Source organism: Enhydra lutris, unplaced genomic scaffold (genome assembly GCF_002288905.1).
Source record: "Enhydra lutris kenyoni isolate GAN:26980312 unplaced genomic scaffold, ASM228890v2 scaffoldscaffold56, whole genome shotgun sequence".
Lineage (NCBI taxonomy): Eukaryota > Metazoa > Chordata > Mammalia > Carnivora > Mustelidae > Enhydra > Enhydra lutris.
The window spans coordinates 8,892,230-8,908,508 of NW_019154140.1; the positions used below are offsets into that span (position 1 = coordinate 8,892,230).

General features: G+C 38.7%; 1 protein-coding gene across 1 annotated transcript in view; it reads right to left on the reverse strand.

The window, feature by feature from the left end:
* The window catches only part of LOC111157748 (family with sequence similarity 186 member A), a gene marked incomplete at its 5' end in the record, with an annotated part of 123,950 nt that extends 108,927 nt beyond the window's left edge, over positions 1-15,023 (reverse strand). Inside the window, one exon of the mRNA XM_022519384.1 lies at positions 14,847-15,023. Within this exon, the coding sequence (XP_022375092.1) occupies positions 14,847-15,023 (177 nt within the window). The remainder of the gene's footprint in view (positions 1-14,846) is intronic.
* Between the last annotated feature and the right edge of the window lie 1,256 nt (positions 15,024-16,279).

The following is a 16,279-nucleotide window of genomic DNA, read 5'->3' on the forward strand; positions in this document are numbered from 1 at the left end:
CATGCCGAGTGAGGAGCCCAATGTGGGACTCGATCCCAGGTATCATGACCTGACCTGAAGGCAGATGCTTAACCAAGTGAGCCACCCAGGCATCCCATCCTTCAGGGATCTTTATAATATGGATGTTATTACCCTTGATGGAGCCACTGAGTTCCCTAAGTCTATTCTCATTTTGCTTAATTTTTTTCCTCTCACCTGTTCAGCTTGATTATTTTCCATTACTTTTTTCTTTCCATTCTTGTACTTCCTCTAGTCTTCTATTTTCTCCACCTAGTGTATTTTTAATTTCATTTGTTGTGTTAATCTCTGATTGGTTCTTTTTTTATCTCTTTGTTAAGGGTCTCACTGATGTCCTTTACTCTTTTCTCAAGTCCAGTGAGTATTTTATAATCATTACTTTAAATTCTCTGTCAGGCTTATTTATCTCTGTTTTGCTTAAGCCTCTTGTTGTGATTTGGGGACATATTTCTCTGTCTCCCTATTTTGTCTAACTCTCTGTGTCTGTTTCTCTGTATTGGAAAGTCAGCCATGTCTCCTGCTCTCGAAAGTGGTGTCCTTATGAAGATGAGGTCCTGTATAGCCCTGTAATGCAGTGTCCCCTTTTTACCGGATTCTGGTGCTTCAGGGACTATCTCCTCTTTGTGTTGCATGCACCCTGCTTTGTGTGGTTGAGCCACTTTTTCTTTGAGGCTAGTAGTCTGTGGTGGCTCTCTTTGCCTATTGTGGGCAGTGTTTGGTCCCTGTGATGCCAGTGGACAGTCTAGGTCTGCCTTGGGCCTGAGTTTAGTCAGACCAGGTATTTGTCATAGATGCAGTAGCACCAGACTTCAGGGTCCCTTCCCTGTGTTGTCCCCTGAGCAGCTTTCATTTGGGTGGGGGAGAGCGTACGATCAGACCAGCTGTCTGCCCCCAGCCCACTGCTGGGGCCAAAGTCTGACTGGTGTGTGTGGTTGTTTTTCCTCTCTCTAGGGCAGGAGTCACTTTAGAGTGATCTGGTCCTGTTAAGGCTACTTGCACACTGCCAAGTGTGTGACCCCAGTTTGTGCTCCAGCCAAGAGGTATTAGTGGGGGTGGATCCACAAAGTTCACAGGACAGACTGAACAGTTTTAGCAAGATTTGCATACCAGTGGTTCCAGAGAGGGGACTTGCCATGGCTGCTGCCAGGGCCAAGACTCCACAAAGGACACAATTTCAGGAGACACAGTGTTGACAAAGAGTTGTTGGTCTTCTTGGGGAGGGGACCGGCAGCACCAGTACTGAGGTAAGCCTAGCTGGAGAGGACAGGTCCCCAAAGCCTGGGTGCGGTGGGGTGGGGTAGTTGGGGCTTGGTGTAAGCAAGTTAGGTAGTGAATGTCAGGGCAGTGCTGGTTACCACAAGAGGCCATGTGTTTATGGGAGCTGTGTGGAGGTGGGGAGGGAAATAGTACCTGCCAGCTCCTTTGTTCTTGGAGAAGACTCCCAATGCACCCTATCCTTCCAGCACATGCTCTTAGTAAACAAACCTCTCCCTTATACCCCAGGCATCTTTCAGACTGCTACTTCTGTGCTGTATTGCCATGGCTATTTGTTGTTCTATCACTTTAAGGGTGGAAGCTCAGTTGCTTCTAGCCCTCCTGGCTCTCCCAGAGTGAGCCCACTGATTTTTTAAATTCTAGGCTTTGGCTATGTCCCTGCAGCATGATAAAAATAAAATAAAATAATAGAATAAAATAAAAAATTAAATTTCCAGGCTTCAAGTCCCACTGGTCAGAAGAACTCACAAAATTTGGCCCCTTGGGTTTTCAAGCCCAAATATTATGGGGAACCATCTTCCCCATGCAGGCTCCCTGCTGTAATAGTCTGTTTCTCTCCCTTCCCCATGCCCACGGATCCCTTCCTCCAGGGGAGAGTCCTGTGAATCTGTTAGGCTTCCCACTGTGTCTCTACCCTTCCTACGCTCTTCAGTGTGGCCTCTTCTCTACATTTAGTTGTGGAGTTTATTCTGCCAATCTTCAGGTCATTTTCTGGGTTCTTTTTTTTTTTTTTTTTAAGTTTTGGGGTTTTTAAAAATTTATTTATTTGACAGACAGAGATCACAAGCAGGCAGAGAGAGAGGAGGAAGCAGACTCCCTGCAGAGCAGAGAGCCTGATGCGGGGCTCGATCCCAGGACCCTGGGATCATGACCCGAGCCGAAGGCAGAGGCTTTAACCCACTTAGCCACCCAGGTGCCCCCATTTTCTGGGTTCTGATATGATTGTTACCTAGTTGTATTCAAGAGACAAGGTGAGCTTAGGGTCCTCCTACTCTGCTATCTTCCTAACAATCTCTCCCTCAGTATATGTTTTTATATAACCTGACTTACCACTATAGTAATGTTTTACATACCCTTCACATACTCAATAAATAAACTGTTAAAACCAACTGATACATACAGTGAGAAGATATGGATGCAAACATTAACAACTGAAGTTAAATGTATATGAATAAATAACATAATCACATTGGGGAGAAAAGAACTAGCTAATAACTTTGGAAAACAATATCCTGACTGAATAATATAAGGTTAAATACAAAAGAATGGTACATAAATGCTGTACTTAATCACTAAGTGTGTTTCTTGCAGGGAAATGAGTTAACTCTGAAACTACTTTATGTGTACACAGAAATGAATGAATAAATATATTATAGATAAAAAGAACTGAATTTTTCACTTTTGTGACAGAAGTTACAAATAAGGAATAGGAAAAGACTAAAATGAACCCTATGGTATAGGATTGGAATCTGAACTATCAGTATTAAGTCATGTTTTAAATGTATATACAGATAGATAAAAAATATAGATGTGTATATATATATATATATATATATATATATATATATGTGGTCTGATACATGTACATATACTTCTTAGCTCTCTTTGGTAAGAGGGCTGAGAAGAAATGACACTCCAGTAGTAAAGAACACATGTAGCCCCAGATCTTGGCTTCCAACATCAATCTCCAATAAAAGGAACCATGGCTTTTTGAAAAGTCATTGATTTCAGGGTTGGGAAGGGAATGTATAAGTTGATCCTGGAACATCTTATGGGATAGATGGATGGATAGATAGATAGATAGCCATTTGTTGAAAGAACACAGGCGTCAACCTGAAGGAACTCCTAATGGCCAAATCTGGAACAATTGAAGCCAATGATAATAATAATAATAATCCACAGGGTAGAATAAATATCTGAGTCTCTATCAATATAAGTTAATAAATAAAGGGAAGAGGTAGCTTTTCCTTGCCATAGAGTTCCAATTAATTCCAAAATTAGTGGACAGAAGTTGAAGAAGACAGAACGTGCATAGTCTCAAAGTATCTTCCCCAAGATATTCATTAACTGCAGAGGGAAAAACAGTAACTTCACGGTGAACAAACCATTTTAACCAAGTGATCAATGTTAACATTGAGTCATAACACAAACACCTATAATAGGATATACTGAGGACACAGATCATTTATGGGGTATTTTTGTCCCCTAAATGCATAATCTCAATCCAACCATGAAAAATATTAGAGAAACCAAAATTAAGAGACATTCAAAAAATAAAATTCTTCCAAAATATCAAGATCATGAAAACAATGAATGACTAAGGAAATGATATAGACTGCAGAAGACTAAGAAACAAGTAGGTACTATATGAGTCCTTGGGTAGGATCCTGGGACAGAAAAACACATTAGTGGCAAAACTGGTAAAATCAAATGAGATCTTCAGTTATTGTATCAATTTTAATTTCCTGGTTCTGGCAGTGTACTATGATTGTATAAAATGTTAACATTAAGGGAAGCTGAGTTAAAAATATATGGAAACTTGTATTTTGTGCCTTTTCTTTAAGTCTAAAATTGATATGTAATAAAAAGTTTAAAGAAAAAAAGTATTTTGAATTACTTACTACAATTGAATCTAGGCATACCTGATTGACCAGCAATTCCTTTCATAGATGAAATGCATACATATGTACTCAAAACATATTCACAAAAATGTTTATAGTGATATTATTTCTAGTAGACAACAACAGAGAATGGATAAAATCATATAATGGGATGATAGTAATGAAAATTAATGAACTATAGCTTTATACAAAGAATCTCATGAACATAGTATTAAGCAAAAAAAAAGTATATATTAAAGAATATATACTGCATGATTCCATTTATCAGGCAAAACCAATCTACACTGTTAAAGATGAGGGTAATAGTTGTCTTTGGGGAAAATAGGGAGGTTTCTGTAGCACAGATTATACATATAATTTCTGGGTACATACATTTTGTGATGGTTCATGGGGTTTTTCCAATTATAAGTCTTCACTTATGTTTATTGTAATTTTTTTAAGTTTTTATTTTTAAAAATTTTTTAAATTTTTATTTATTTATTTATTTGACAGAGAGAGAGACGGCGAGAGCAGGAACACAAGCAGGGGGAGTGGGAGAAGGAAAGCAGGCTTGCCGCTGAGCAGGGAGCCCAATGCAGGGCTGGATCCCAGGACCTGAGGATCATGACCTGAGCCTGAAGGGAGACACTTAACGACTGAGCCATCCAGGTGCCCCAAACTTTTTAAGTTTTTTAAAAGAAGGATTCAGTCTATGCTTCCATCCAAGATGAAGTTACAGGGACACGATTCATCCTCTTATCTAAAACAATGAAAAGAGGGCCACCTAAAATGATTAATAGAAACAAACCCCAGAGCTCAGACAGGGAGGAGAAATATTTTCTGTTCCCAGGTGGAGTAAAAAGCTTTGTTCATGTGACAGTACTGTACTCAGAAAGGTTTTTGCCTCACAGTGGGGGCAAAATTAGCCAGAGAGCAAATGCTCCTATAGTCTCACCTAACAATAACAAAAGTAAAACTCAAAAGGATCACACTACTACTAAATAACCATGTTGTAAAAGTTTGAAAATATTTATAGGATTAGGAAAATACCCAGTATCTAACAAGGCAAAGTTCACAATATCTGACGTCCAATAAAAAATATCAGGGAAAAGGATGGTAATAGGGAAGATGGCTGAGTAAGAAGCGCAAGGAATCCATCTCTCCAACCAAAAACAACAACCATAATGGCATTCTATCTGATTTAACTGATTTGGGATTCTGGGGTTTACTTAATGGCTTACAACTTTTTTTTTAAAGATTTTATTTATTTATTTGACAGAGAGAGAGATCACAAATAGGCAGAGAGGCAGGCGGGGACCGGGGAGGGGGGAAGCAGGCTCCCCGCTGAACAAGGAGCCTGATGTGGGGCTCGATCCCAGGACCCTGGGATCATGACCTGAGCTGAAGGCAGAGGCTTAACCCACTGAGCCACCCAGGTGTCCCAATGGCTTCCAACTTTTAAGGGAAGGCTTAACCAGTAAAATGTAATATTAGCCTTCAAAATAGTAGCAGGTGTCCATTCCCCACTCTCCACCCCAGTGATGGGAAACATTCCTATAACAACTTACAAGAGCCAGGGTGGGCAATAAGAATCTTGTCTTCCAAGTAAGGGATCTGTCTCCTGATTGTGAACTACTGTTTCAGATCACAGAGGTGCAGATACAAAGGCAGGCTACCATTATTGCAGTGTGCTCTGGGTGAAGCAGCTTTCAGGGAATTTAAAGAGATAGCTGTTCTTTTCCCTTCAGTTTTCCTTTTTCTCCCCTTTAGGAACCAAGACATACATACATACATACATACACTTATTTATTTATTATTTTATTTATCTATTTGACAGAGAGAGAAAGAGAAGGAGGGAGAGAGTAACAGATGGAGAGTCAGATTCCCTACTAAGCAAGGAGCCTAATGCGGGGCTTGATCCCAGAAACCCGGAATCATGATCTGAGTTGAAGGCAGACGCTTAACCAACTGAGCCACCCAGGCACCCCAGGAGCCAGACATTTAAAGATTAGAACATCCAAAAGCAGCTGTATATTCAGAGGAATATAGGAAGTCATTATGTATGCAGGCTGATTCCTGTCACATAGAGATAAACAACAGCACAGATAAACAACTAACACAGATTCTGGTATACAAAGAGTGTTTCCGGAGGAACAGAATCTTAAGGATAAGTTTTCTGAATTGGGTTTAGGATTTCTAGAATTTGCTTTCTAATTTGATTAGATTCAAAGATATGAATGACTCCATTTCCAGTATTAAAGAGAGCATTGATCGCCCTTGGCATGGTCTGTCAATTAAGACAATACTCCTAATCAACTGCTTACAAGAAGCAAGAATCCGGATGACTGTATAAATGCCAAACATTTATGGCAAACTAATAAATATAATGAGACTGGTTGGTTGCTCCTAATGTCACTGGATATAGTGTGGGGCGCAGGGGGAGGATGAGCTCAGTGACTTGAATTTCTAGCTCAAGCACCACGGGAATGACCTGTGAGCTCCTGTGTGTGTTCTGAAGGAGACCCTTATCTCCTATACTGCAATCCTGAGATTGCTGAAAATTAAACCAAGAATCTCGTTCTCTGACTGGTTGAATTATAATACAAGTTGAATTCCCAGCCTTGCAAGGTGTCTACTGCTAAAGTGAGGGCATTGATTGAGAAGGAACAGAACTCTGAAAATTGGAACGAGGATGTGTGGGAAGGCCCTGATAAAGCTTAAGACATTGAGCCTCTAAATTCTACCAAGTGTGCTTCACCAGTGGAGCCACCTCTCCACCCAGCACTTCGGAGCATGTGACTCTTGATTTGGGGGCTGTGAGGACAAGCCCCACCTTGGGTGTAGAGATTACTTAAATATAAAGTCTTTAGGGACACCTGGGTGGCTCAGTCAGTTGAGGACTCTTGATTTTGGTTCAAGTCATAATCTCGAGGCTCTGCGCTCAGCGGGGAGTCTGCTTGAGGATTCTTTCACCCTCTCCATCTGCCCCTCCTCCTGCTCGCTCTCTCTAAAATAAATAAATAAAATCTTTTAAAAAGTAAAACAAAATTTTAAAAAAGATTTTATTTATTTATTTGAGAGAAAGAGAGAGCGAGTATAAGTTGGGGGCAGAGGCAGAGGGGGAAGCAGGCTCCCAGCTGAGCAGGGAGCCTGGTACGGAGTTCAATCCCAGGACCCTGAGATCATAACCTGAGCCAAAGGCAGACGTGTAACCAACTGAGCCACTCAGGCACCCCCAAAAAAGTAAAATCTTTTTTTAAAAAAACTTGGTTCTTTGAAAATAACAATAAAAATTGATAAACCTCTAGCCAGCTTGATAAGGGAAGAGAGAGAGAAGACAAATTGCTAATATCAGAAGTGAAAAGTGATTACAGATTCTACAGAAAATAACGAGGTAGTAAGGGGTTATTGTGAACTTTGAGCCAATAAAATGATATAAAATGGGCAAATTACAAGACACAAACTGAAAGTTCACTCAAGAAGACAGATAACCGGGACGCCTGGGTGGCTCAGTTGGTTAAGCAGCTGCCTTCGGCTCAGGTCATGATCCCAGCGTCCTGGGATCGAGTCCCACATCAGGCTCCTTGCTCATCAGGGAGCCTGCTTCTCCCTCTGCCTCTGCCTGCCATTCTGTCTGCCTGTGCTTGCTCTCTCTCCCCCTCTCTCTCTCTGACAAATAAATAAATAAAATCTTAAAAAAAAAAAAAAAAAGACAGATAACCTGAGAGGTACCTGGGTGGCTCAGTCAGTCAAGTGTCTGACTTCAGCTCAGGTCTCTATCTTAGGGTCCTGGGATCAAGCCCTGCATCAGGCTCCCTGCTCAGTGGGGAGCCTGCTTTTCCCTCTTCCTTTGCCCCTCCCTCTGCTTGTGCTCTCTCTGTCTCTTTCTCAAATAATAAAATAAAATTAACAAGAAGACGGATAAACTGAATAGCTGTACAATTTTATAAATTGAATTTGTAGTTTAAAACTTTCCCATGAGTTAAACCACAAGTCTAGATGGTTCCATTTATTATTTCTACCTACCCCACCCAAACACTTAGTGGTTTCTACCGAACATAAAAGGAAATGTCAATTCTCAAAAGACAGAAAATTTAAAAGAATATTCTATGAGTCTATAAAGGTAACATTAGTCTGATGCCAAAACCAAGGTATTAAAACTACAGACCAGGGGCGCCTGGGTGGCTCAGTGGGTTAAAGCCTCTGCCTTCGGCTCGGGTCATCCCAGAGTCCTGGGATCGAGCCCCGCATTGGGCTCTCTGCTCAGCGGGGAGCCTGCTTCCTCCTCTCTCTCTCCTGCCTGCCTCTCTGCCTACTTGTGATCTCTGTCTGTCAAATAAATAAATAAATAAATTTAAAAAAAAAACAAAAAAACTACAGACCAATATGTTTTATAAACATAGACACAAAATTAACACAATTTTAGCAAACTGAATACAAGGTAATAAAAAGAATGCTACCTTATGAGTAAATAGAATTTATCCAAAAAAAATGAAAGGTTGTTTTATCAGTCATAAATCAATATAACCCACTATTTTAACAGATTCAAAAAGACAAAACAACAACAACAACAACAACAACAAACACCATGATTATCCCAATGGATGCAGTACACCTTTTGATAAAACTCAGTATCTATTTCTGATTAAAATATCAGCAAGTGGGGCAAAGTTGCCTACTCAGTAAATAAAAAAGGAAGTTTATTTATTTTCCTCCCTCTCCCTGAAAATAAAGTTGAAGTTGAAATGAAACAAAACAGGGGCGCCTGGGTGGCTCAGTGGGTTAAGCCGCTGCCTTCGGCTCAGGTCATGATCTCAGAGTCCTGGGATCGAGCCCCGCATCGGGCTCTCTGCTCTCTAGGGGAGCCTGCTTCCTCCTCTCTCTCTGCCTGCTTCCTCCTCTCTCTCTGCCTGCTTGTGATCTCTCTGTCAAATAAATAAATAAATTAAAAAAAAAAAAAAGAAATGAAACAAAACAAAGTTGAAATGCACACACATATAAAAAGGGACTCAAACTGCCTCTATTAGCATATAACAGGGTTGTCTATGTAGAAAATCCCAAGGAAAGTATGAAGAAAATCTATGAGGATTAATAACTGGGTTTTATTATACAAAATGAACACACAAAAATTTATTGTATTTCTATATATTAGTTGTGAACAAATGAGAATGGAAATTAAAAAGCAATACTTTTTTTACTATTTTTACAATAGTAAAAAAAATGAAATACTTAGGGACAAATCTAACAAAAGATATGCAAGGTCTAGCACTTCTGAGAAAAATTAGATATAAATAAAAACAGAGATATGCTGTTTTCACAGGTCAGAAGTACCAATATTGTTAAGTTCTCAATTCTTCCCAAATTGATCTATACCAGCAAGCTTTTTCCCCCAGTAGAATTTGACAGACTGATTCTAAATTTTATATGGAGATGCAAAGGGAGAAAGCAGTGTGGATAAAGACAGTTTTTAGGTTATGAGTGTTTGAATGTGTCACTCCAGAGAAAGAAGCCCAAGAAGAGGAAGTGGGGGTAAAAGGAAGATGTGAGAGAAGAAGTTGGGCATAATTGAAAAAGAACAAAGTTGGAGAACTAAAAGTATATGATTTCAATAATTATCATATTATTTATTTATTATTTATTTATCATAAAACCTCAGTAATCAAAAACAAACAAACAAAAATCTCAGTAATGAAGACATTGTAGTATTAGCATAAACACAGATAGACCAAGAGAACAGACTAGAGAGCCCATAAACTCATACATATATGGTCAATTAATTTTCAATAAACATGCAATGCAATGCAACGGAGAAGGGATAGTCTTTTCGACAAGTGGGTCTAGAATAATTGTCTAAAAAAATCAACATCTCAATCAATATCTGATATCTTATACAAAGATTAAGACAAAATGAACCATAGACCTAATTGTAAAATCTATAAGTATAAAGCTCCTAGAAGGAGAAAATGTATGATCTCAAGTTAGTCAAAGTCTGCTTTGAAAGAAAGAAATCGGACTAAGGAATTTTGTTCTTTGAAAGACACAGGAGAAGAAAAAGACAAGCCACAGAATAAAAGAAAATATTTGCAAATTGCTTATCTGATAAAAGTTGCTATCAAAATACATAAAAATACTCAAAACTCGGGGCGCCTGGGTGGCTCAGTGGGTTAAGCCGCTGCCTTCGGCTCAGGTCATGATCTCAGGGTCCTGGGATTGAGTCCCACATCGGGCTCTCTGCTCAGCAAGAAGCCTGCTTCCTCCTCTCTCTCTCTCTCTGCCTGCCTCTCCATCTACTTGTGATCTCTCTCTGTCAAATAAATAAATAAAATCTTTAAAAATAAAAAAAAAAAAAAAAACTCAAAACTCAATAATAAGAACATAGACTAATAAGCTTTTAAAATATGGTCAAAATATTTGAATTACCAAAGAAGACATATTGAGTGCAAATAAACTTGTTGAAAGTTTCTCAAAATCATTAGTCATTATAAAACTGCAAATTAAAACCACAATGAGATACTATTGTATACCTTTTGGAATGGTTAAAATTAAAAAGACCAACAACATCAAGTGTTGATAAAGATGAGCAATTGAAAAATCTCATACACTGCTTGTGGGAATATAAAATAGTATAACCACTTTTTAAAAAGTTTTAATTTAAACTCCAGTTAGTTAATATACAATGTAATATTGTTTTCAGATGTACCATATTGTCACTCCACACTTCCACAAACACATGGTACTCCTCGTAACAATTGCCCTCCTTAATCCCTTCCTCTGTTTAACCCATCCTCCCACCCACCTCCCCTCTGATAACCATCAGTTTGTTCTCTATAGTTAAGAGTCAGTTACTTGGTTTGCCTCTCTTCCCCTCCCCTCCCCACAATTGAACCATGTTCATTTGTTTTCTTTCTTAAATTCCATATATGAGTGAAATCAAATGGTATTTGTCTTTCTCTGACTGACATATCACTTAGCATACTATTCTCTAGCTCCATCCACATTGTTGCAAATGCAGATTTCATTCTTTTCTATGGCTGAGTAATATTCCATTGTATATGTATACCACATCTTTTTTTAAAATTTCATTTTTTCAGTGTTCCAGGATTCATTGTTTATGTACCACACCCAGTGCTCCATGCAATACGTGCCCTCCTTAATACCCACCACCAGGCTCACCCAACCCCCTCCCTCCTCCCCTCCAAAACCCACAGTCTCTCATGGTTCGTCTCCCCCTCCAATTCCCCCAATTCACTTTTTCTTTTCTTTTCCTAATATCCTCCATGTTGTCCCTTATGCTCCACATGTAAGTGAAACCATATGATAAGTGACTTTCTCTGCTTGACTTATTTTACTCAGCATAATCTCCTCCAGTCCCGTCCATATTGATTCAAAAGTTGGGTATTCATCCTTTCTGATGGAGGCATAATATTCCATTGTATATATGGACCATATCTTTATCCATTTGTCTGTTGAAGGACATCTTGGCTCTTTCCACAGTTTGGCGACTGTGGCCATTGCTGTTATGAACATTAGGGTACAGGTGGCCATTCTTTTCACTACATCTGTATCTTTGGGGTAAATACCCAGTAGTGCAATTGCAGGGTCATAGGGAAGCTCTATTTTTAATTTCATTTTTTTTTAATTTTAATTTTAATTTTTTTTTTTGAGAGAGAGAGATCACAAATAGGCAGAGAGGCAGGCAGGGAGAGAGAGAGGAGGAAGCAGGCTTCCTGCCAAGCAGAGAGCCCAATGCGAAACTTGATCCCAGGACTCTGAGATCATGACCTGAGCTGAAGGCACAGGCTTAACCCACTGAGCCACCCAGGCGCCCTCTATTTTTAATTTCTTAAGGAATCTCCACACTGTTTTCCAAAGTGGCTGCACCAACTTGCATTCCCACCAACAGTGTGAGAGGGTTCCCCTTTCTCCACATCTCTCCAACACTTGTTGTTTACTGTCTTGTTAATTTTGGCCATTCTAACTGGTGTAAGGTGGTATCTCAATGTGGTTTTGATTTGAATCTCCCTGATTATACCATATCTTCTTCATCTATTCATTAGTTGATGGACATTTGGGCCTTTTCTGATTTGGCTATTGTTGATAATATAGGGGTGCATGTATCCCTTCAAATCCATGCTTTTGTATCCTTTGGATAAATACCTAGTAGCACATAGGATAGTTCAATTTTTAACTTTTTGAGGAATCCCCATACTATTTTCCAGAGTTGGTGCACCAGTTTGCATTCCCATCAACAGTGTAAGAGGGTTCCTCTTTCTTGGCATCCTCACCAATACCTGTTGTTTCCTGTGTTCTTAATTTTAGCCATTCTGACTGATGTGAGGTGATATGTCATTGTGGTTTTCATTTGTATTTCCCCGATGATGGTATTGGCACAAAATAGACACACTGTTCAATGGAACAGAATAAAAAACCCCAAAATGAACCCACAACTATATGGTCAACTAATCTTTGACAAAGCAGGGAAGAATATCCAATGGAAAAAAGATAGTCTCTTCAACAAATGGTGTTGGGAAAACTGGACAGCAACAAGCGAAGGAATGAAACCAGACCCCTTTCATATACCATATGCAAAAATAAATTCAAAATGGATGAACGACCTAAATGTGAAGCAGAAATCCATTAAAATCCCAGAGGAGAACACATAGCTAGTACTTTGACATTGGTCTTCTAAACTAAGGGAAACAAAAACAAAAGTAAGATATTGGGACTTTATCAAAATCAAAAGCTTCTGTGCAGCAAAGTAAACAATAAAAAAAAAAAACAACTAAAAGGCAACCTACAGAATGGGAGAAGATATTTGTAAATGACATATCTGATAAAGTTTAGTATCCAAAATATATAAAGAACGTATAAAACTCAACACCCAAAAAACAAATAATCCAGTTTAAAAATGGGCAGAAGACATGAGTAGACATTTTTCCAAAGAAGACATCCAGATGGCCAACAGACATATAACCACTTTGTAAAAGTTTGGTAGTCTTGTTTTAAATTGAACATTTATATACCATGTGACCCAGCCATTCCAACCTAAGTATTTATCCCAAAGAAATGAAAGCATAGGTCTATAAGATAAGTCATGAATAAATGTACAGATATTCATAGCAATTTCATTTTTTTAGAGAGGGAGGGGGCAGAGGGAGAGAGAGTGAGATAATCTTTTTAAGATTTTATTTATGTAGTGATCTGAAGGGGCACATGCACCCGAATGTTTATAGCAGCAATGTCCACAACAGCCAAACTATGGAAAGAACCTAGATGTCCATCAACAGATGAATGGTTAAAGAAGATGTGGTATATATATACAATGGAATACTATGCCGCTATCAAAAGAAACAAAATCTTGCCATTTGCAATAATGTGGATGGAACTAGAGGGTATTATGCTAAGTGAAATAAGTCAATCAGAGAAAGACAATTATCATATGATCTCTCTGATATGAGGAATTTGAGACACAGGGCCAGGGGTCCTGGGAGGTAGGGAGGGAAAAAATGAAACAAGATGGGATCAGGCAGGAGACAAACCATGAGAGACTCTTAATCTCAGGAAACAAACTGAGGGTTGCTGGCTGGTGGGGAGTAGGGATAGGGTGGTTGGGTTATGGACATTGGGGAGGGTATGTGCTATGGTGAGTGCTGTGAATTGTGTAAGCCTGATGATTATAATAATTATATATATAATAATTGTAATTATAATATTATTACATATAATTATAAATAATACATTATATGTTAATAAAAATATCAAACATCAATTAAGAGAAACAAGATTTTATTTATTTGAGAATAAGTAGATGCTGTATGATTCCACTTATAAAACTCTTTTAAAATGCAAAATAATCTGTAGAGACAAAAAGCAGATTGGCAGTTGCCTAGAGATAGTGGTGGCAGCAGGGTTGGGAAGGGTATGTGGGAGGAATTGTAACTGAGCATAAGGAAACTTTATGGGGTGATGGGTAAGTTCATTATGTTGACTGTGATGAGGTTTTCACAGGTGTTTATATATATCAAAACTTATATACTTAAAAATATATACAGCTGGGGCGCCTGGGTGGCTCGGTGGGTTGGGCCTCCACCTTCGGCTGGGGTCATGATCGGGGTCCTGGGGTCAAGCCCCGTGTTGGGCTCTCTGCTCGGCGGGGAGCCTGCTTCCCCCTCTCTCCTCTCTCTCTGCCTGCCTCTCTGCCTGCTTGTGATCCCTGTCTGTCAAATAAATAAAATCTTTTAAAAAAAAAGTTAAAAAAAATATATACAGCTTATTATGTGTCAATTATACCTCAATAAAGGTGTTAAAAGCAAACACCAGGTTATTGTTGTTAGTTGTGGGGAGTTGGAGCAGGAGTACGTTTATTCAGAGAATGAGAAAGTACAAATATTTAACACTCCTTAAACATAGGAAAAAACTTACTTAAATTAATTTATTTCAAACCGACTGAATTTGTTGTATTCTGTTTGAGAGAATAGAATGTAGTATAACCTTAGTTGTTTGAGGTTTATTGGATTGTTATATGAACCTTCTGTTAATTGTCTTGGGTTTCTACCTTCCAATAAATCCCCCTTCCATGAGCTGGAATTCAAGCCAAACTATATTTCTTCTTGCTAACAGTTATTTGACAAAAGTTTAGTTGAGAACAAAGGAAAACTACTGACTGAAATTATAAATCAATATTTGCTACAGATTTTTTTCTTTCTATCCCAATCACTCAATAGCACATGCAATTTATTTCTCAAAAGTCGTAATTAATTCTCATAGGAAAGTAAAAGAGACTAACAAAATTGGAGCATGTTATGCAGAGAGTCAGGTGAAATTGTCATTTGAAATCAAAGTTACCTCAAACATAGTCAAAGATCATGAAAATAAAATGAGTTCAAAAAATGCAGCTTATCATTGAAAGTTAAAAAACAGTTGTAATCTGTAAACTTCTCATTTATGACCTACCTCTCTGGCTCGATGAAGCTGTGCTTGCTCAATCCTAGAGATGACATTCTGTACTGCAAATGGGATCTCCAGCTGAGGGACCCCTGATTTGTAAAGGGATTTTCTGGACATGATGGTGGAATCCATAACTTCTTTTTCTGGTTCAGAGTCGCTGTCTATCCTACTTTGCATTTTGATAAATATTTTGAAAAGTTAGTGATTTTATTTCTTCTTTTTTCACCGAATATAGGCAAATGCTAATAAAGGTGTCCACGAGGAAGCTAGGTCTTTCCTGCTCCCACAGGTTGTGGTTTACCCTAATTTGTTGCTAACCATGGTATTCCAGTCCTGGTGATGTCATAGTAAATCCATCATGACATCAATGACTCAAACATTTCTAGAGTGCTTACTATATGTGGAGAACTAGGCATTCTATCTATATGCTGTCATGGTAGGGGGGAGGGAGGGTAGGAAAGAATAGACAACCGGAACACTAAAGGAAATAGAAGATATAGCCTTGCTTAAATAAGCTTAAAATCTAGGTGTTAGAATTCAAGATCCAGTATATCAAATGTAACTCCTGATTCTTCTCTCTTCCTGAGGTTTTGCTTAAGAATTTTTAAACCTGTAGTGGACTAGTTGTGTTACAACATCCTCAGCTGCTCCTCAGCTTGTCCTAGACATGTAATAATTTGGAAGCTATTATTTGGCTGAAGGTCATACTCTCTGCACTGCCTAGTTATTCATTTTTCCAAGGAATGTGACTGAAGAAGTTTCTGAAATTCCATAGCTGGCCAGAGAAAATGAAGAGAGCATTGGACACTGCTTTGTAACTGAGAGGAGTACTCTGGGCAGCTCCTTTGATAGCAGAGGAGGTGAAAGGATTTAGGACAAAGGAGTAATTAAAGGACAGGGTAGTTTTGTTAGCTGTGTAGCTTTTTTATTTATTAAAAAATATGAAATAGTACAGAAATAAATATAACAAATAGCCATGTGCCTATCATATAGAATGAACAAATATTAACATTTTGTCGTATTTGCTTCAGAAATTTTTTTTAAGATTTTTAAAAAAAATGTCTTCATTTGAGAGAGAGAGCATGCAGGAGAGCATGAGCAGGGGGTAGGGTCAGAGAGAGAGGGAAGTGCTGACTCCCCAATGAGCAGGGACACCCCCTGTAGGGCTTAATCCCAGGATCCCAGGATCATGACCCGATCCAAAGGCAGTCATTTAACCGACTGGGCCACCCAGGCACCCCTGCTTCAGAAATTTTTAAATAAAATAAAGCATTAGAGATAAAGTTGGAGTCCCTTTTGGTGTTCTCCCTAGACTCCTTCCTCCCCCTCTGTCCCTTTACAGAGACATTGACAGTCATGAATTTGATGTACTTATGTCTAGTCTCTGTTTATATAGTTTTACTACAGGTGGATATATTCATAAACTATATATCATTTTA